Source organism: Triturus cristatus, chromosome 3_2 (genome assembly GCF_964204655.1).
Source record: "Triturus cristatus chromosome 3_2, aTriCri1.1, whole genome shotgun sequence".
Taxonomy (NCBI): Eukaryota; Metazoa; Chordata; class Amphibia; order Caudata; family Salamandridae; genus Triturus; species Triturus cristatus.
This window is the reverse complement of record NC_140584.1, coordinates 855,320,505-855,343,460: the sequence shown is the minus strand read 5'-3', so window position 1 is coordinate 855,343,460 and position 22,956 is coordinate 855,320,505. Positions and strand designations below refer to the sequence as shown.

The following is a 22,956-nucleotide window of genomic DNA, read 5'->3' as shown; positions in this document are numbered from 1 at the left end:
TAAATCATAGTCTTTATTCTGGTTTGTTTTTGGGAGTCTTATAGGTTCACATGTGTATGGGGGTAAATCTTTGGGTGGTTTTTTATGGGTCAATGATTCATTGGTGGCTGCCAGTTGCTCTGGGTGCTTCTTAATCTCGTCCTGGTCTCCAGAAGTATTTATGAATAGTGAATTGGGGCTGGCTAGCCACTCATCTACTGAGCTCAAGGTTACCTGGGCCTGTTCTTTGATTATTGCACTACCTTTTAGTTTAAGTGGGTTAGAAATTGGTAGTGTCATAATTTCTTCAAAGGGTCAATCCACGCCCTCTAAACCTTGGGAATTGAAGGCATCAAAGTGATTATAGATGTGTACCCTGTATTGATTATCATAATAGTCAAAATACCCATCTTCGTATATGGGTACGAAGCGTGGGTAGCTTTGAACCATATGTCGATTATCGTAATAATCGAAATGCCTGTTTCCCTTGAATAAAATTTTGCGACAGGTTTCTTTGGGCAAGCGGGGAGGGTGGGTAAAAATAGGTAAGGTCCACTGTTTGAATTCTACTCTCCAAACCACCCTCCCTCCACCCACTAATATAGTTTACTAAACGTCTGTCTTTGAAATTTATAATAATACAGTCACCTTCATAGTCCTTTTGTCTCTGTCCCACCCAATTTAGTCTTCTGACATGAAGTATTTGACCGTTTAAATATGGGGGAATGGGCCTATGTTGAGATAGCCAATGGCTAACCTTATTCTTCAGTTCAATATAGTTTTCTAACTTGCCCTCTCTTAAAGTAGGTACTCCTATCATGACCACGGTGAAAGGGTGCGATTCTGGTGGTAGATCGACACATGTGCTCTTACTAGGTGGCCTTAATCTCTCAGGTTATTCCTGGGTGGCATTGATGTTGTTACTGTTGTTACCGCATGATCCCTTGGCTGCCCGCTTACTCCCATCCTTCCCAATGGTGCGCTCAATACCTAGATCTCCGATCTGTACACTAGGGAGAGGTGGCGCCTCTTTAACCCCAGCCAAGTATCCAAATTAGATCCAGGACAGCCGATGGATCCTCTGCAGAATTTCAAGATAACTACTCACTACATATATAGGCCACACTTACATTAAAGGTTGGATTTTTATTTACATGAATATTCTGAAAATCTTGTAGGAACCTGGCCCTTGTAGACCTCCATTAGAGAAACCAGCATCAACCGCACAATGTATTGTGGAACATATAGAGCATAGGATTGAGTATTTCAGGGTTTATAGAAGGTGCCCCTGAGGATGTTGGAGTCAACAGAGTATTGTGCAGCATACAGAGAGTGTAGCAGAATATTTCTGAATTAAGGAAGAGCATATGCAATTATCAGCAAAACCTATATATGGTATAGCAAATAATTGTGATATCTACATACAGTAAAATAAAGAACCGAGGAGCTTATAGAAAGAATATAAGAAGCGTAGCCAAAATACCACACAGTGCTGCAAAACCAGAGCACTATTTTCAGGATGCAAGAGGGTGATTATGCACCAAAGTCTCACACTCAATATCCCTCTAAACAGAGGCTAAAAGACAGGAAGAGTGAACATGTTGCATTCCAACCCATTGGCTAGATAAGGAATCAACAGATTACTAAACTAGATTCCAAACAGAAACATCAATGCTACATTTTAAAAACATTGCAATGTCATTGTCCTGTAGTGAATCCCTCCCAAGATGTGGGATTTGATTTCTAGCTGGTTAAATCTACAGGTAACCTGGTGTCAATGTAAAGGGGTTTCCTACCTTTTTTAAAGAAAACAATGAGAATACGGAGATCCGCCCCGGGTGCGGACATAAAGATAGTACTTGTAAATGCCCTTTGTGAATTCCCAAAGTTGCAAACATAGACGTTTGGTTTAAGTTTAGACCAAACGTCTAAGTTTACCTTTGCAAACTTGGTCTGAGGTGTGAAAAGCATTGACTGTAAACTTGTTCCTGTTCAGTGAGTTGTACCCTCCATACCCACTACCATACACAAAAGCCTGTGGTCCTTACTGCAGCTTCGAAGGCTCTCTTCAGGCTGGCCAGTTCATAGAGCACACAGCCCAAGGCCCAGATATCGCTCTTCTGGTTGTACGGCTTCCCTTCACACAGCTCGGGAGAGATGTAACATGGAGTCCCCACAACCTGCAGGAGTCAGGAGAGAGTTATGTGGAGGATGAGCGAAATCAATATGTATTTTAAAGAGGGGAAGCGAAAAGGCAAGCAGGGGAAAGACAGGCAAGGGAGAGAGCAACGTATGGAGTAAGAAAGAGAGAAAAGGGATGAATAAAGAAGGCATGAGATAGGAGATCGAGGGGAGGAGAGTGTGACTAGGACAGTGTGAGAGAGAAAGAAGAGTTAGACATATATATCACTAAGCCACTGATCGTGAAATTCAACATATCCACTTAACTCCACAAACCAACACAACCCCATCCATGAAAAAACATCTTTAAGTATCAAAACAGACTGGGCTCAAATTAAAACTCTAGGTAGCGAGAGATAAAAAAAGAGGTTAAGCATGCTTCTGCAAAAAGTTGCAACCTTATTCAACAGCTCATAGTCAGCACGTTATTGGTGTTTTTGGCAGTATTGTGTACAATTTCGTATTTTGACAAGTGTTGCCAAGCAAAGACAGTGAAACACTTTGCAATAAAAAAATACACAACGGGAAAAGGGAGCATGAAAAAGAGGTTAGGGAGAAATGATGTCAGAAGTAAGGAAAAGGAAAAAGATGCAAAAAAAAGTACAACAATGTTTTATGGAGATATAGGGAAAATAAATATCCAAACATTTCTATAAATCATAACGACAGAGCCAGGGGGTCAGGTAGCGAGGAAATTGCTAACTCAGAAAAATAATACAAACCTGAGAGCAAAAAGGTTTTTGTGTATAAAAAAAAGCACGTAAAGTTTTTAAACATTTTTAAATCAAAAAATAATACATTTGTGCCATGATTCTTTCCATAATGCATAAATAAGTGCTTGGGTAAATTCTGTGATCAAGAGAAGTCAGAAAACAGGGTGTGAAAAATGGATTGGTTTGTTACTAAAATGAGCAAACACTTAGGCTAAGCTAACTCCAGCAAAAATACAGTAAACCACTGTTTACGCTCATAAGAGAAAAGTAAATGACTCATGTGAATGGCCAATATTCATTTTTGTGTAAAGATTATTACAGTGCATGTAAAAAAGTCACTGTACACAATAAAAAGCACAAACCTACAATATATTGTTAAAAACGGATGCAAAATCACCATTTAGCATTAAACCTAACCTACAAATGGTGCAGCAGAATATATTAAAAACCCAAATAACACTAGAAATGATGTAATAACAAAAATAAAAAATGGAAACAAAGTGAGAATGTCCTCTGGGACAGTCAAAATAAAATCGAGAAGGTTGGGTTTGGCTTGATTTGTGCTGAAGTTGATTTTGTCTCACCAGATATATTTTGAAACCATGAACCCATTATTTCCACCCGTAGTACGTCAGTAATTTGTTGACAATTCTCATTTGAGTCATTAGTATTACACTAAGAGTCAGTGGGACTCAGAATGAGCACCTTAATAATCTTCAGTCCGGCCGGCAGGAAAAATGACCAATGGCCAACAAGCGTAGGGTGAAAACTCAGTGTCAGGGATGATAATCTTATTTCAGAAGCCCGCACTTTGGAGGTTGTCCAAAGGGATCCTACAGCACTGGCAGGAGTACTATAGACAAAACGATCCATTCCAATCCTGTGGGGATCTGCAAATTTGGCATCTGATCCTGCAAAAGCCCACCGGAGGCAGGGCCTGTGCTGCACTAATTTTCATGAGATCCTTAGAATTAAACTCCTGTAGGTCTAGGGCGACATTCATACCATGACAAATGAGGCACATGCAACTCCTTTGGTCCCTCTTCACTCTGCAACATTTGCTTCTGTTAATCACTGAAGCAACCGGCAGAGGCTATTCCCAGTTGACCATCCATCTATCTCTGCTAGTATGTTCTTCATGGTATTGCTCTCCTGGATGGTCCATGGTTCACTTATGTCTGCGGGAACGACAATCAATAGCATTTTTTGTCACCCGAGGTTCACTGCTCTTCTGATCATTTGCAGTGTTTGTATTCCCCCACCCCTTTCACCATAATGAAAGACCTGCCCATTCATTATGAATCATACACTGATAACACACCAATATATCTGGGTGTCATCATGGATCCTGGGATGTCCAATCAGATAATGGAACATTAAGATTAGATCCATGATTAGAAGAACCACAGTTGCCTGCAGTTAGCAAAGTTGATTATTTTTTTAGGTAAAAGGCGGAACCACCCACACAAGAAGTGCACTCCCTTTTTTAGGTGGGGGGGTAGTCCTTATGGTTTCCTAGAAAATGAAAGGTTACCTGTTTGTACAAACATGTACATTCGTCTAGTAGCTAAAGTAGTGTAGAAGTCGTTAACTGACTATAAAAAATCAAACTCACACAGCACTTGTTTCGGTGAAACATCCAGCCATTATTCCAGACTGGGGTCCTGGAATGCCTTCTATGATGGACTTCCAGGAAAGTGCACACTGCCTTCCATAAAACTTCATTTTAACTGTGGGCGCATTCAGGATAAAAAGAGGTGTGGTCATGCCTTCAGTGCCGGATAATCATTATTGTTTTTCGGAAGTGTGCACATAATCAGGCTCTTCTGTATGTCAATGAAAACGTGACACCCCGTCCTAAAGCAGTAAGAAGCTCAGAGCAACATCTACCCTATGTCACTAACATGGCATCCTATCCAATGGCAGAGAGAAATGTACCAATTAGGCATTTAAACTTTGGAAAAACCGCTCTCCAACATCCTATACGAGACTTAAGCCTTCATTACGAGTCCCCCCATCAACTCTGCAGGGAGATAGCGGAGCCGGGATTAACAATTCTGGCCTGTATCTTCACATGTGTTCACAGGATCTTCTAGTTATTTTCCAGAGAATAGGGAATACCAGGTTCCAAATTCATGTTATTCCCCCTACCTGAGGAAATAACAGCCCACATCTGACTACATTTGCTACCTGCTTAGAGCAGGTGGTAAATACTACAGGGGCTTTTCTTCTTGGCTCTGGGGGAGATGGAGGGCACGGAGGTAGAGGGAGGGCAGAGTTTCTTTTACTTTGGGGGGGTATTTCTGCTTCCCCGTGCTGAAGTATGAGAGCGACCAGGGGCTTGGGCGCAGCAGCTGCCCACAGTCCTCACAGGTCCTTACTAGTCTCCAGGTTCAGTGTCTCCGAGCCTGGAATTACCAGGACCCCTTGATTCGGGCCCAAAGACACCGGAAAGCCTGTAGCTGCCCAGAGAGATATTCCCCGAGAGAATACCACTCCAAGCAACTAGTAATGAGGGCCTCAGACAAAAGTTAAAGCTCAGCTATGCTAAGGGACCAAGCCTAGTTGCCGGCCTCATGGTATAGTTAAGTAAGGTAACCACCAATACTCAACAGATTGGCCCCAGCTGCTGGACCCAGTCTCTGGGGGTTCTACTATGGATCTCCACTGTCCTTTTGTGTCTTGCTGGGATCAGAATGAGAACCCGGACTCAACAGCAGGCTGCAAAGGCTGCCAAGCCTCCAGAACAGTCTTCCCCTCAAGGCACAGGTCTGTCAGAAACAAGAGATGCATTTCGAGTATACAAAGTCAGTGTTAAAAGGCACATTCAAGATGGTGACTGTAATAGAAGATTGTTGAACGAGAACCTGTGTCATTTCAAGCATCTGAGCCTTGAAAAAGTTACTTTTTTTTAACATAAAAGGACATGAATACAGAGACGTGGTGAATCGTTTTATGACCTCAAATATGGAGGCAAAGGCCGACTAAATATCAATACACTGTAAAGAAACGGTCAAGCTGTTTTAGAGCAATGCCTTTTTGCACTGAGTTTATACATTACTGTCTGCACTATCCTTTGGGAAGGAGGATAGGGGAGAGGAGGGAAGAACCCACTAGGATTTCCTTTAGGAGCCGACATCAGTGTGAAGGTGTGATACAGAAGACACCACACATTATTAGTTTGTATCCTCGCGCATTCGGTCTCAGCTTTTTTTGGCACTGGCCTCCTCTCATGGAAAGTACCCCCTCTCTTTGTTGCTCCTGCTTGCACACACAGGTGTTTTCATTCTAGCCCTCTGGATTTTGGAGGCAACTGACACCAAATTGCGTTAACAACAACTACTTCCCCATCCTCACGAGGATTGGTATTTTTTAAATGTGAACAGACAGAATAAAAATGTATTCAAATAAGGTCATGACTGCAATAAACAATCCGCCTCAAAGCCACCTGAGCCAGAGACCAAAGACGTCTTACTCTAGAAGACAACTGGGCAAAATTAGAAATTCTCCAGACCCAAAGTTATTATTCCAAAAATGAAGGCTGAGAAGACATAAGGCCAACCACAGCCTAGGGTAAATGGCGCCTCCTCCCCTGCGAAGCTCCTTCAAACCTAGGACTGGTGACAACAGGAATACTGAGCAAATTCAAGTCAATTAGTGGTCGATCCCGGGGGCGTGGTCTCGTCAGCGGCAAGATGGTTGCGCGCTGAGCGAGTTCTGCCAGCCACGCAATCTCATCCGGCATAATCCGTCAGCAGTGGTTGGCATCCTGCTGCCAAACCTCACCCCTGCATCACACCCACCTGCTGAATCACCTGGAGGCCACAGGGGACGACGGCGGGAGCTTTAGCCGCACTGTGAGCCTGGTCGACTTCGCGCTTGCCTCGCGGCACAGGGGGGCCTACGCTGGCCAGTCCTGCTTGCTGGGCTACTTCCTGCATGGGCTGGTGTTGCTGCCCGGCCGACATGGACCTCCTGTCCGGGCCTGAGTGGTGCCCTGCTGCAGCTGCCCTGTGCTCGGGGCAGTGTCGCCCTACCTCCAGGGGTCCGGCCCACTCCGATACGGGATCGCGGCTTGGGGGTGGGGTGCGGCCTACGGCTGCTTCAGCGTTGCGTGGGACCTGAGGCTGCGGCCCAGCCCGCCGGCCTGGGGCTTTGCCTGCCTGCCAACTGCCTGGGAACAACGACGACCGTGCTACCGTACCCAGCGCACGATCAAGTAAGGCTGCCACACGCACTCTGGACTCTGGACTCTGAACCTCTGAACTGCGGCCCAACTCTTCCTGCTCCCACGTGACCCTAGGCGACGGGGGAGGGGGAATGGGGGTAGGGGAATCTGCACACCGGTAGTACCGTCTTTCTGCTCCTGACAGACCCTAAGTACCTGACACGGCGGGGCATACGCTAGGTGACTCTCCCATTACCGGCCCTGGGAACGAGCTGCCGCACACGCGCAGCCAACACTGAAAATCACCCACATCCACTGTGGCAAAGGAACTCTGCGCCTGGGGCTTCTCCCAATTCCGGTCTGCGGTCCCTGCACCATCGCTGACACTGGAGTGTCCCGGAGGCCTTGCCTGGGGCACTGGTGGTGGACTGCTGCATATCACCACCGGTGCAAGATGAACAGTCTCCTTGTGTCTGCTCTCATTATTACTGGTGGCATCTGGGACGATATTGCTTGTGCCTGTCACCCTACCTCTGAGTCCTGCCGCGCAGTTGGTTCCGGGGACCCAGTCTTGGCCTTCCGGTCCCCTGCAGCCCTGCACGGCCATCTTGGAGCCACCTCTCAGCATCCTCCTTCCTTCCCCGCTTGGCTGACTCAGCCCTTGACTCGGAGAGCTCTCACACATCTGAAGTTCCTCTACGTGCCTATTCTTTCTGCTGTCACTCCACCGCGGGCCACCATGGGGAAAAGAGACATCAGGCAGCCCAAAATCACCTTCTCAGGGCGCGGTGCAGGCAAGAGTAGCGAGACTCTCCCTGTTGCAGGTGATCAATCCACCCAGACCAACATCCCTGGTGATCAGGATGATGGGCTCCAGACCATCCTTCTAGAAGTCCGATTTAGCCTCCAATCCATTGACGCAAAATTAGACCACCTAACATTCCGCCTGGATCAGGTGAAGCAAAGGGTGGACTCGCATGACTCACGTATCAGCTCGAGACAAGGGTTTCGGACGCTGAGGACACCAGAGCCCACAGGGCTATTCATAAGTTATTCGTGCCAAGAACGGGGACTTGGAGGCGCGCTCCCGGAGGAATAACATCCGGATTGTTGGCCTACCGGAGTCCACTGCGACGGGGAGAATGGAAGATTACCTCTAAACCCTCCTCTGCTACACCTTTGGCTTTGTCCTGTCCACCCACTTCATTATTGAACGGGCACACAGATCACTTTGCCCCCGGCCTCCATCTGGGGCTCCGGCGAGGCCCATCATCGCTCGCCTGCTGAACTATCGGGACCACGACTCCATCCTACGCAGGGCTCGGGAGCTGTGGGAGGTCTGCCATCAGGGCAACACGTTATCCTTTTACCCTGATTTCATGCTGTCAGTCCAGGAGGCCCGAAGAGACTTCCTTCCTGCCAAGCGTATCCTGCAGCAACTCCACATCACATATGTGATGCTCTACCCCTCCAAACTCCGCATCACGCTTTGGGGAGAAGCCCAAATACTTTACTAACCCCAAGGCCGCCCTTGAGTTTGCGAAGCAGCTGCAGAAGTACTCCCCACGCAGCCGCTGCACCAAGCCAGCAGACTGTCACACAAGCGATAATGATTAACTCTTATAGGTCTAGCCAAGCCTCACTGTTGCATATTCTTCATGCTGTTTTCTCGATGCGCTCTTTTTACTGCACTGTTGCACACCATGCTATAATATATGTTGACCTGTACCATTGTACGCTATGTTGGCTTGTGATGTATGGGCGCTTGTTGCATAGGGGTTACTTGGGCCCAGAGGATAGCTTAATTACCCAGTCAGTTTTGCCTACAATCGTCCACTTTCCTAGGACCACACGCTTTTTCCCTCAGCAGCCTCCCGCTGCACCACACCATGCCTGGCCACCCTGCCAATATGGCTAAGGGTTGACTGCGATGCCCACGCAGACCCATCGGGATGATTCCCAGTCGCATATTCCAATGTCCAAGTTTGGGATCCCTGGGTGGGGGTGGTTTGGATTCCCAACCTAATTGGGGGGGTTGGAGTGGGAGGAGGGTGGGATGGAGATTTTTTCTTGGGCCTCTTTAATTGTTTCAGTTGTTTTGATTTCGGCATGTTACTATATGTACGCACTTCTAGGTATTATGCACCACACCGCTCCAGTATCACACGCTTTCCTCCCCCACTGTTGGCACTGTTGGCACTGTGTCACTCAACACTCCATCGCTGCCAAATGACTGACACTGTCCTCTGGACTTGGAACATTTGTGGTCTGAAAGACAAACATAAAGCACGTCTTATGCATTCACAGCTCATCAGACACCGCGTAGACATTTGTTTCCTTCAAGAGACAGACCTGCTTCCTGCCATGTTATCTAGATTACAGTCCTGCCACTGGGGAGAGTCCTACACTGCCTATTACTCAAATTATTCATGCAGCGTTTCCATTCTTTTTAGAAGGGGCCTCCCCTGGTACGGTACCCACTCCATCTTCGATGCCGAGGGTCGCTATGTGATACTTGCTGGCACTCTTTACAACAAACCACTGATACTAACGGCAATTTATGGCCCCAACACTGATGATCCAGGCTTTTTCATGCATGTTTGGCAGCTCATTTCTTCACTGGGACCTCATTCGCTGATATGGGGGAGAGGGGAGGGGGGGTGACTTTAACACATAGCACCTTCACAGAAGCTGGACTGCTCGGGTGACAGCATTCAGCACCCGCCGGCCACTGCTCTCCTCCACTCCATCGTTGACGACAACTCACTACTGGATGCCTGGCGGCATGTGCGCCCTACTGACCGCGAGTGCACATGTATGTCAGGCGAGCGTGGCTCCTGGTCCTGCCTCGACCTTTGGATTATCACCTTCGACGTTGCCTCCTGGACCACCTCTGTGGATCACATGGCTCGCACCCTGTGCACCTATGCGTGCGGTTCGTACTCACACTCTGCCGAATGTTTGCATGGCGCCTGCCACCCAATGCCCTCAGCGACGCCGCCTTTCGAGAGGATATCCGCGGGGCTATCCCTACTTACTTTGAGCGCAACGTGGGCTCCGTCAAGTCGCCCTCGATCCTCTGGGAGCTCTTCAAGGTTGTGATCCGGGGGGAGTGTATTGCCAAGCAATCGGGGGTACTCAAATCTATTCGGGGAACCCTTGAAAGCTTGGAAAAAGATATCAAAGCCCTAGACCTTAAATAATGTCAAGACCCTTGCTCTGATAAACTCGCTAGCATCACAGCCAAACTCACAGAGTTCCGCGAGGAGGCCGATAGGGAGCTCTCATTCCTCGGCAGAGATGCCCGAGCCTGCCGCTATTGCGAGGGTGATCACCCAGGCAAGTTCCTCGCAAACCTCCTCAGGCAACCACACACCTCTTCCTGCATCACAGCTCTATGCGATGAGGTCGGGGGAGGACCACCTCTCCCACTGCCATCGTTGATAGGATTTCAGAGTTTTACTCCCAGCTCTATGCTGCTGCAGCATCTCCCACCAGAGAAATAATGGACCAATACTTCGATTCTATTGAATTGCTGTCGCTTGGTAATGGTCATAGGGAGTATCTGGATGAGCCATTTACTCACAAGGAGATCTCTAAAATCATTGCAGGCCTTCCGGGTGATAAAGCCCCCGGTTCGGATGGGCTCACCCCTGCTTTTTACAAGCAATATGCGCCCCTCCTGGCCCCCCACCTTGCTGACATGTATAACGAATCCCTCAAAACGGGGCGACTTCCCCCTTCTCTCCGAGAGGCCATGATAACCCTCCTACTAAAGCCGGATAAACCTCCGAGTGCTGTGACTCATACTGCCTCCTATCACTAATTAACACTGACAACAAAATTTACGCCAAATTGCTGGCCAATCGTCTTCTCCCACTTATGCCAATTATTGCTCGCCCAGACCAGTCCAGGTTCATCCGGGGCCATGCCATGTCGCACAACCTACGTACCATCTTTTCGGTGATTCATCAGATCAACCCAGCTCTTCCTGCCGTAGCCGCCCTTCTGGACACCACAAAGGCTTTTGACACTTTGGAATGACCCTTCCTTTTTAACCTTCTCCCTCGGCTGGGCTTTAGACCAAGCTTTCTGCGTAAGATCCAGCTGCTGTTCACGCTCCCAAAGGCACGTATCAGGGTGAACGGGCAGATTACTTACCCCATTACCATCTCAAGGTGCACCAGGCAGGGTTGCCCCCTGTTCCTTATGTTATTCGCTATTGCGATGTAGCCCCTGGCGACGCGGCTGCACCAGCACCATACCCACAGGGGCATAGGTTTCACGGCCCGGGCATTGGTAGTTTCCATATACACCGACGACGTCACGATCTACGTCCGCGAACCTCGGGAGAATCTTGCCCCCATGACTAGGGAGATTGTCCGCTTTGGCTGCCTCTCCGGAGTACAGGACAACTGGTCCAAGTCTGTTCTTTTCCCTCACACTGATGCTACCGTGCCGTCCACCGCAGACCATCCTTTTATATGGTCAATCGGACACACAAGGTATTTGGGCATCTGGTTGAGTAGGGACGTGAACGAACTGTGTAGCTCCAATTTGGCAGGGCAATGGACTGGCTTGAAACCAAATCTCGTGTGTGGCAAAAACTTCCACTTTCACTAGCCGGGGCCATCGCCAAGATGGTGGTGCTCCCCAAATTCTTGTATCTCTTTTTAAATATTCCAGTCTCTTTAACGTCACAGTTCTTTCAAAGACTGAGCTCTAACATCATCGCTCTGATCTGGGCAGGACGTAAACCTAGAATCGCTTATGACATTCTGACCCTTCCCCTAGCTAGGGGCGGTATGGGAGCCCCTGATTTTAAACTCTATGCGCTATGTGCCCGGGCCAGCTTTCTCCAGTTCTGGCTGCATCCAACACCTTTCCAGCCTCATGTGGCAGTCGAGGCGGACCTGGCTTTGCCGTGGCCACTGCGGACAGGTTTATTTTTGCCGCACAAAACCCCCCGCGACAAGATTGACACAGTGGAATGCCTGCGCTGAGACAGGCTACGCAAATACGCTGGCGCCAAATGCTCTCTGAGCCATCCATACAACTTGCCAGTAACCCGGCATTCCCCCCGCTGCAGACAGCGGGTATGGCCCACCGTGCAGTCAGTCTAGGGATTCGTACAGTGGCCGACATTTACCCTGACAATAATTTTTTCACACTCCCTACTAACGCAGCTCCACTTGACAAGTTACTCTACTACCAGATTAGGGCTACGTGTAGAAGCGAGAATCCCGCTTTTTCACTCGCCCCCAGTCTAACACCGTGCTCGAATACATTCCCTCCTCCAGTTCCCTGTGGAAAATGGTCACTAGACTATATGCCCTTACACTGGCAGCCTCTTCCGCTAACACAGAACGTGCCCGAGCTGCCTGGAGTGCGGGCATTGAGAGAGACACCTCCCTCGAGCAATGGCAATACTGCTGTAACCAAATCAAGCGCCTCTCCCCCAATTACCGCCTGCGGCTCATTCATTTTAAATATCTACATAGGCTTTATCGTACCTCCACATCGCTACACACAATGGGTCTGGTGGGGGTGGACAGGTGCACGCGGTGCGCAGCCCCCGGCACGGACTTCACGCACCTGGCCTGGTTGTGTCCCAGGGTTTCCTCGTTTTGGGTGGAGGTGTGCACAGTAATTAGTGATATTACACTTGAACGTTTAGTCCCTAATCCCCTATTGTGACTGCTGGGTCATATTTAACATTTTTCAGATGGCAACGGCAAGCTGACCGCGATGCTCCTAGTGCTTGCCAGGCGCCAGGTGGCTATCCACTGGGGTCGCAAACCGGCACCTTAAATTAAATGTTAGTTGGACGATGCTGATCACTGCCCAACGCTCCTAGGCGAGTTCTGGGACCTGATGCCAGCTGCAGGCGGACCTCCTAACATTTGGGGCCCACTCATCTCCTACCTGCACCGCTTGGCCAACCCGGACGAACCGGCCACAAATTCTCCATTCACTAACGCCCAAAAAGATAACAACGACCCGCCGGATTCCAATCATAATTCCTGTCCGAACCCACACGGCCCTCTTAAACACAACAACTAAAGACACTGTGTCAAAGTACAATCTCATGTGCCATTCTAAATGTACTTACTTTGCATTGTTGAGCCTTCCGGCGGGAGGAAATAATTGTTATGTTACTGCGTGTAGTGATAAATGTAACGTGCCTTTCTTTTCAACAAAGGTTTTGAAAATCAAAAAAAAAAAATGGGGGGGGGTCGACCACTACACGCCACCATTGTTGTGACCCCTGCAACATTGCTTGTGACCGGGTGACAATGCACTAACAATGCTTCATCTGGTCACTGGTGTAGTGGAGCCTTACACACCTAGTTAAAGGTGGGTGAGGGGTGGATTTTAATTAAAAAATATGTCAAGCCTTTTCACACTTGTTGCCCATATTTGCTAGTTTGGTCAGTACGATGACATGCTTGCGGAGTGTTCTGCAGGGCGGCTGGCGGCCTACTAAAATCTCTGGTGAGATTCGATCGCACTCATTTCATATGCATAGCTCCAGTGGCAGTGGGCTTGCCAGCACGCATAACAAAGCGCAGTTGAAACTTCCTTGTCCAAATCGTCGCAACCAATAAAATGGTTCAGCGGCTTAATGAATCTGTATGCATGCATCGTAACTTATTTAGTGCAAACCAAAGGGCTCATTATGATGCCGGTCAGTTGAGCCCCTGACCAACATCACAGTGGGAGTGAAACTGTCTGACTAGTAGTCGGCGGTTCCACCCCCCTCCCCCCGTATTCCAATACGACCACGAGCACGGCAGTCAGAAATATGTTTTCTCAATCTTAGCTTGTGCAGCAGCCCGAAAAAGAGCTGCAGCCCAAGCTGCAATTGAAGAAGGTATATTTTTAAACATCCATGCACAGTGTACCAGGCACCACGTGGTGCCTGACACACGCTGCATGGATGTTTGGGGGGGGGCATGTGGCAGGCACCATAGTGGGGGCCCAGGGGGGAGGGGGGACCCTGCTAGGGGCCCCAAAAGCCCCTTTCCGTCTGCCATTTCACAGAGGTTGGACCACCATGAGAAGGCAGAGGGAAACGGCCATTGTAATCTCTATGGCAGTGCCTGAGTGGGCACCACCCCTATTGTAGGGATTACGGTCCCACCGCCCACTACCTCCGACTGCCGGAGGAATCAGTGGGTCCACCGCTGACGGACTGTCGGGCCCACCGACATCGGAATAAGGTCCCTAGTGTTGCTCAACAATGGTCTTATTACCTCCTCCCCCGCCAAATGTCTGCAGATGTCTGTCCACCCTCTGCACGCTTCGGCACATATTCCTGTCCTGTTAAAGCACTTTGCTGGTTCCAGACACCGCCCACTCTGCATGAATACTCCTAATAAAACTTCAGTATCACTGTTTGCAGGCCTTCAACCACTACAGGTTTTGGAAAACGCATTCTCACTGCCCCTGCTTCGACATTTGCTGGGTTGGGTGTAAGGTAGCGTTTTGTTTTTTCCTTCCGATTTTAGAATGATCATACATGCATACATGATTCCGGCGGGAGCGTCCCTGGGCGTTCAAAACCGGCCTTCAAGAGCTTCAGCCACCCGGGGAATGTCTGAAGGAATCAAAGGCCCTGGAGACACCATGACATTCCCTCACTAAACTCGTGTGAAACGCATCCCCAGATGGGTGTTTTCCTTCTTGCTGTGTTACAAACAATTTCTAATGATAGACTAAGACAGTATACATGCAACAAAAGTTACACGCCCTAACTGTACTTGCCTTTTTCACATGAAATCAGAGTTCTTTGGCTCCAAACTCTCCCTCACCTCTTACATCAACAAGCATTGGCATAGCCAATAGGTCTCGCCTTTGGGACCTTATAAGTGCTTAGCCATGCAACAGTTAATGTTGTTGCACCAAGGATATTGTGCTGCATAACTAAATACTTATAAGGTCCCAAAAGCGAGACCTGTTGGCTATGCCAATGCTTGTTTTTGTTTACTTTCAGCCATGCCTCTAATGCACGTTCTTGTCAGAGCCATTTGGTTATCTGAAAAATCAAATAATGTATTGTGGTTGCACCTCAAAATCTGAGTTTTTATAACAAGAGAGATCCAAAAAAAAATCAACAAGTAACACAGTTACCAAAGATTAGCATTTTATTTTGCCATAAGACACTTTCTCCAGCAACGGGTTGCCCTTATAAAAGGCATACAATACATAATGTACAGCTTTACCTTTAGGTGGGACACAATGTTGCTCATTGGAGTGCATAGTGTATAAAGCTCATTGTTGTAAAAATTATGCCACGATATTCTTAACTCTAATTCTAAACTACACAGAATGAAGCGTTGTGGCAAAAGAAGTTGTCTGTTCAAGAGGCAGCTGAACTTTGCGCCACCTAGGAACTGTTCTATCAATTAACTGCTAACCTGAATTAGTCAGTAAATAGTAGTTCTAAAATTCAACCAGGAAAGACCTTTGTGCTTTAGTACAGGTCTAATATGCATAGAAAACGTGCAGCTGCAGCAGTTCTGCATAGCGGGATCCTAGGCCTGGCAGCCCCTTGAAGCTGCCGGTTATCACCCACTTTTGCAAAGAGTTTGTTTTAATTCAGAGAAAGAAAACAACATAAAAAGTGTTAGACATATGAAGAAGACAGTTCTGCAAGCTAATGCGCCAAAACTAGGGTGCTGTGAAGAAAATGAGGTTCAGAGTTTCTAAACTTTGTCACCTGCTTTAGCCATTCATCCGGCAAAGGTTGAGACAAGGTAAACAAATCAACCTATCAACCTGGGAGGGCACTGCTTGTTGTTTATGGTGGTAGGAACCTGCAAGACTAGCAGCACTTGTTCTCTGGTAGCAAGTTATTATTAAAAATGTGTCAGCGCAGTCAAATTTTAAAGAGTGTGAACAAGTCAAGTGGGTCCTTGTCACTCCTTTGCAGTGAATGGGAAACATTGTATGCGGATTAAAGAATTAAAATAGTTAAATTATTAGAGCCATACGTGGACAGAAAAACACCTGTAGTGAAAATAAATATCACTGTCATTATTTATTAAAGTGGCACGGGGAGGAAAAAAGCAACACTGACAACGGAAAGGTGAGCGTTAAAAAGTGACACGGACATCGCCAACAGGGGAAGAAGAAAGAAAATAGAATCTCGAATAACAGCACAATGGGCAGAAGTAATCTAATCACAATGAATCAATCAGTACTGAGTCTATGCTCCAGGCGAAAGAAGATGAAGTGAAATTGGCATGCACTGAGCTATTAAAAGGCAGCAAATAAGAGTTACAATGAAGCCAACGGATGGTAGGCAAAGGGTGGGCTCCAAGCCCCTTTTAGTAAACAAAATTTCACACAAGCAAGACCTCATCTGCATCTCTGGTTTGGAGAGACCTATAAACTGCAATGTAGCCCAAAGCAAGCGCCAGCGGCTGAAATTATTGCATGTATTACTAATTACACTATTACTTTTTGGTCTTTTCAGGGAAAAATCAGTGACATTATTAAACAAGTATTGGCAAAGCCAGTAGATCATCATGTTTAGTTCTAAACCACAACCAATTAGCTATGCCATAACTGATGCCTAAATGTGTGTATTTTTGTGTATATATATGGAAAGGGAAAGGAAAGGTACAGGCAGGCAGAGGTATGGCTGGGAAGAACTAGCATGGCAAGGTGCATGCTGATAATGGCATGGACATTATGAAGCTAAACTGGACATGTATGAGCAGAGACCACAACGAGCTGGGATAGGTGCAGGAAGAGCTGCAGTTAGGGAGAGGTGCAAGGAGAGAGAGCCAGTGTATGGAGCAGGATAGGACAGGTTAACCCAGGGAGAAGTGCATTCAGGAAGAGCTGAACGTTGGGAGAGGTACGTTCACAGAGAAGTAGAGGCTGAGAAAAGTACAGGGAGGAAGGAGTGGAGGCTGGAGAGCCAAGGACATTCGAAGAATGAAGCATAAAGAAGTGGGGAAAGAGAGGTGCTGGCAGAAAGAGGTAAAGTGAAATGTGCAGTTACTGAAAGGTACAAGAATGAGACTGGTGGACTAGGAGAGATAAGTGCAGGCTCTAACAGGTGCTGGTAGGAAGAAGTAGGTCTTGGAGAAGTGTTTGTGGGCCGAGTGAGGTGCATGCACACTGAGGTGTGAGCGGAGAGGCCCAGACAGGCTCTGGTGTGAAGGAGGGGTGCAGGCTAGTAAAAGAATGGACTCTGAGGTGCAAGCAGAGAAAGGTGGAGCCTGGGAAAGATACGGACATGCGCGGTGGTTTCAGGTAGGGGCAGGGAGAGGTACCTGCAGTGCTTAAGGACAAAGAAAATTGTGCAAATGTTGCCTTATTCATAAAAGAAACAGCAGTAATGAATACCTTAAACGTATCATTGTTGTCTAAAGTTATTGTACGCCACATATGCAAGACACTGTGTCAACGAATGTAATCTGTAGTAAAAATGGTTGCACATATATATGTATTTTAACTAATATACAATCTTGAAGAACACTTGGACAAATTACCGGCTTTTAATCCTTTATTTCGGAAAATCTATGTCCAGACCAGATATTTATGTGGGGGCAGGATGGTCTCACACTCCCCCTCGCCTTAGAGCAGCAGCCGTAAATAATGCAACCACTGGGAACCATCCTAAGGTGTGAGAGGTTATGGAAGGGACGCCAGGGAGTAGATCATTGGAAGAAAGTTGAGATCGTCACTGTAGGTTCTCTGCCGGTAGCTTTCTTCAAGACACCAATTAGAATCTCCCTACTTGCAAGGTGCGTTGGGCTAACCAGCGACTGAGCAATTTCATTCAGGAATATGCTGCATTTTGAACTAGGTATGTGTTGAAGATCACTGAGGATAAGATAGACAACAAGATTAGCTTGAAACGTTCACCACATCAGTCACAGACACTCTTCCTGAATGCTTTAGAGTGGTTTATGTCGATTTGGAAGTTCTAAATAGACTTTTACTTGCCCAATCCGCCTCTTCAGATGTTTGCTCACAAAGTCTCTCACTCACAGACTCTTCTTAGTGAGAAAGGTGGAAGTACAGCTCACCTACAGCAAAGAGCTACTCTGGATACAGATTTCATAGTGTCAATTAAAAGAGTTTTCTCTCTCTCTAGCAACAGTAGTGTTAGAATTTTTTATTTATTTTTTTTTTTTTTTTTTTTGAAACCGTTTATTACAAAACTCAAAAAATATACAAAGATGGGCCTACAACCTTCCGGCCGGCCGCTAGTAAACAAAAGGAGCATATGATACACATTGTAGAGCGCGCGTTGCGGCTAAGGAAGATGCACAGGAGTTAGCAGCGTTGATAGCCACACCATCCGGACCCCACTGTACGGTTTCATTTTAAACTGAAATAACAACCAGAAAAAACAAAAACCACAAGGCAATCTACAATCAGAAATAGCAGCATGTGCTCCCCTGAGAGGGGGGCCCTACCAATCCATAGGAGTATCAAGAAGGGGAAGAGATCAGGATTAGGGCTGGGTAAAACTCAATGCCCGGAACAGGGAAGATGGGTCGGCTACGGGGATGGGGCAGGCGACGGATCAGGCAATAACGGTGGAGTACAGATTCCCCCGCGGTAGGCGTTCCAGGGGCCCCAGACTTTCACCCATGTCCCAGGCTTACCTCTCGCAACATACACCACCTTTTCCCGAAACATGCACCAATCCATATGTTCCTTCCAGGCCGAGACAGTCGGGGACCTCTGAGATCCCCACAGTTGAGCAATATCACGCTTGGCCACCATATATCCCAGAGTCACCCACCACGTCTGTGGCGCCGAGTAGTCGGTAGGTTCCCACACATTCAACAGGCATCTCCTCGCTTCGGGTAGCAGCACAACATGCGTAACCACACGCAGGACCTCATGCACACCACGCCAGAATCGCTCCACCTCCGGGCATTCCCACAATATATGCAGAAAGGTCCCCAAAGCCCCACACCCACGCCTACACAACCCGTCCACAGCATAGCCCATACGCAGAAGCCTCGGCCCCGTCATATAGACTCTGTGGAGTATCTTGAGCTGGACGAAGCGAAGGCGGGCCGGTATGGCCACCTCTTTCGGGGAGGCCACCGCAAGGGTCCAGTCCTCGTCGTCCAGCTCCAGTCCATCGGCAACCCAAGCCTCACGAAGGGCAGTCAACAATCCCGTGCGGTCATTGATCAGTTTTTTGTAGATCAGTGAGATCGTGCTGTCCGGAACGTGTCCATCCAGCACTCTATCCTCAAGGGGGGAACACTCCGGGATGGATGCAACGTCCGGGAAGACGGAGCCCAGTGCATGACGGATCTGCAAATACCGAAAGTACTCCCTGCCATGCAAGTGGAATTCCGTCTGCAGCATCTCGAACGTTTTAAATCCTCCCCTCGTCCAGAGATCCCCCACCTTGCTAATGCCTATCATGTCCCACTTCTCGAAGCCCTTCGAGGTCCACAGGGAGCCCAACTGCTCGGACGCGTATAGTGGTGACGCCCGGGTCAGACGATCCTTCCACCCCATCGCCACATTAGCCGCGTGCCACACTCGCACCATGACACGCGTGGGGCCGGTCAGCCGAGCGTCGGGCGTGCTGGAGTAGAGCGCTCGATTATAGTCCCCACCCGGGAGTAGCATCTTATCCATTTCGAATGCCGGGTTTAAAGCGGGCCCATACAGGCCGTGATTAATCGCAGCCAGCTGGGAGGCCCAATAGTATCGTTTGATATCCGGGAGGGCTATCCCGCCATCATACCATGGGAGCGTCAGCTTCGCCAGGGCGATACGCGGCCTCCCGTCCCAGAACAGGCGGCGCTGCAAACTCTCCACCTCACGGAAGTAGCGCGCTGGAACGGGGTCCATAGTATTGTGCAAAGCGTAGAGGAAGCGCGGCAGAGACATCATCTTAAACAATGCCGCCCGGCCGAGCGGCGAGAGCGGCAAGCGCCGCCAGCGCGTGACATCTTCCTTCAGGCGCTGGAGGGGGGGAAGCAAGTTCCGATCATACCGGGCCTCCGGGTCCAGAGTAATGAAGACACCCAGGTACCGAAATCCCTGCGGGGCTATCTGGATCGGACAGCCCCGCGGGAGAATGGGCGCCTCCCCAGAGAGAACATACACGCACGATTTAGCCCAGTTGATGACAAGGCCGGAGTTACGACCAAATGAATGCAAAACATCAACCAGTACTATAAGTGAGTTACGTGGGGAAGCTAGGTACAAGAGGATGTCATCAGCGTATAGGGATACGCGGTCCTCATGCTCGGGGGTCCAACGGAGACCACGGATGGAAGGCTCCCACCGCAGCCACTCTGCCAGGGGCTCCAAGGCAAGCGCAAAAAGGAGCGGCGATAAGGGGCAGCCCTGCCGCGTGCCCCGGCCCAGCTCGAACGGAGCCGATACTCTACCGTTCACCACCACCTGCGCCAATGGGCCCGAATACAGCAATTTGACCCAACTGATGAACCCTGCGCCAAAGCCAAACTTCGCAAGCATCGCCCAGATGTATGGCCATTCAAGCGTATCAAACGCCATGGTGGCGTCCAGGGATGCCAAAATGGCCGGCTCCCGTATGTACTGAACACGTGCAAGCACCCCATGCAAACGCCGCAAGTTAAGAGCTGTGTTACGATGGGGAATAAAGCCGGACTGATCCTGGTGAACCAGTTCGCCCACCACGCCGACCAGCCGATTGGCCAGGACCTTGGCGAGAATTTTAGGCTCCGCGTTCAGTAGCGAAATGGGCCGATAGGATGTAACCCGGTCCCGAGGTCTCCCCTCCTTGTGGATAACCACGATTGTAGCCAGACGCTGGTCCAGCGGGAGGGAGCCCACCGAATGGGCCTCCAGGAACATCGATAGGAGATGTGGTGCCAGCGTATCCGGTCTCAATTTGTACAACTCGATGGGGAGACCATTAGGACCCATGGCCTTGCCGGAAGCGATCGAACGTATGGCGAGGGCGATTTCGTCGGAGGTTGGGGCGGCGTCCAACGACACTCTGTCCTCCTCCGAAAGGGAAGGCAGCGCGATATCCCTGAGCAGGGTACGGGAATCCTCTTCAGAGCAGGAAGACACCGGGGAATACACCCCACGGAAATAGTCCGCGAAGCAGGAGACAATTTCTTCCGGCTCAGTAACACACACACCGTCTGTTTTCTCAATCAGCGGGACTACACGACTCGCTCTCTCCTTTTTGTCCAGCCACGCAATCAATTTACCAGCCTTATCACCCACATCATACAATCTCCCCTGTTGCTCTCTACTGAGGCCCCTGGCTGCCTCCGTGACGAGGGCCCTATAGGCCGCTTGCTTGAGTTGGAGGACATGCAATACGGCATCCGTCACCCCACTTTCTAGATTACCCTCCAACTCGGCTATCTCAGCTTCCACCCGGGTCACTTCCTCCCGCTCGCGCCTCCGGGTGTGGGAAATGAGGGACAGGGCCTCTCCTCGTAGTACTGTCTTGAATGCCTCCCACAGTGAGACAGCCGAAGGCACGGACCCCACATTCTCGTCAAAGTAGCGCTGGAGGGATTTAATCAATTCAGCGTGAATAGTGGGGTCGCGCAAGTACCAGGGATTGATCGGGACCACCCTACCCTCACCCCTCGGAAAAAGGTCCAGGTGTAACAGGAGCGGGGAATGGTCCGAGATACCCCGTGCCAAATGGCGCACCTCTCTCACCCTCCCAACATAGGCCGCCGGGACCAGGACATAATCTAGTCGTGAGAGACTACCATGGGCCCCTGAATGGAAGGTATACTGTAACTGCGTGGGATGTTTTAAACGCCAGCAATCCACCAATCCCAAAGTGTCCAATAGACCAGAGAGCCACGCTTGGGCCCGGGGGAGGTCCCTAGGGGGGGTGACGATCCACAGTCCCGGAAACCACCGCATTGAAATCCCCCCCCCACCACCAGAATCCCCCCCGGAAGGCCAAGGAGGAGGCGCCCCAGGTCCGCAAAGGTAGTCGACTGCAGCCCCGGTGGGACGTATACTGACACAAGAACCACCACTTTGCCCTCCATCCTTCCCACCAAGACCGCGTAACGTCCCCTGTCGTCATGGAGCACCTCATCAATCTCCAGCGGAAGCGAGTTCTAAACCATGATGCCCACACCCCTTGAGCCAGACGTAAAGCCCGAATGGGCCACTAGGCGATAGCCACGCCGATTCATGGCGCAGAAGGAGTTGCCAATGAGGTGTGTCTCCTGCAGAAAAACTACATCGGGCGAGATTCGCTTCAAGAACTGCAGGACCACCCCACGTTTAATCCTGTCCCCCAGTCCATTCACGTTCCAGGACAACAGAGTTAGTTCCCTACCCCCCATCATAGACAAGAGCCACCATTCGTCCCCCCGAGAGCACTATAGAGCTAGCACAATGATACTTTTGCCTTGTGGTGAAAACGAACAACACCCCCCCATCCCTACCCACCCACCCCAACAAAACTCCCCCCTCCCTGCACCCCTGCATGAGCCCGAACAGCCCCCCCAACGTGCAGTGTGCCTGTCGCCCCATATATATAATAAAAACTAGCTAAGCCCCCTAGAGGAGGAGGGAGAACCCCCAAGAGACCCCACACAACCTCCATAGGAGGGGAAATTATACAGACAGATGCTTAATCGAGAGTGGCAACATTTTTGTCCAGAGTGAAGCCCAACATCACCACCTCAGTCCCGATCCAGTGTGCCGTCTCCCCCCGCACCCCCCCCCGCCCCCTAGGTCACGATCCCCAGACAGAGTGTCCAGCCAGTCTCCGGCCGCTTCGGGGCGATCAAAAAAGTGCGTGCGACCCTCTACCTCCACTCGCAGCTTGGCTGGGAAGAGCATTGCGTATTTAAGGTTCAAGTCCCGAAGACGGCGCTTGACGCCTTGGAAGCTCAGTCTCTGCTTCTGGACCGCTGGGGTGAAATCCGGATAAAA

General features: G+C 49.3%; 1 protein-coding gene across 2 annotated transcripts in view; it reads right to left on the bottom strand.

Moving 5' to 3' along the window:
• Window positions 1–22,956, bottom strand: part of NEK8 (NIMA related kinase 8) — a 330,474-nt gene that overhangs the window by 239,420 nt on the left and 68,098 nt on the right. For both annotated transcript variants that reach the window (XM_085649141.1, XM_085649140.1), the window contains exon 4: window positions 2,028–2,159. In XM_085649141.1, the coding sequence (XP_085505267.1) occupies window positions 2,028–2,159 (132 nt within the window). The remainder of the gene's footprint in view (window positions 1–2,027; window positions 2,160–22,956) is intronic.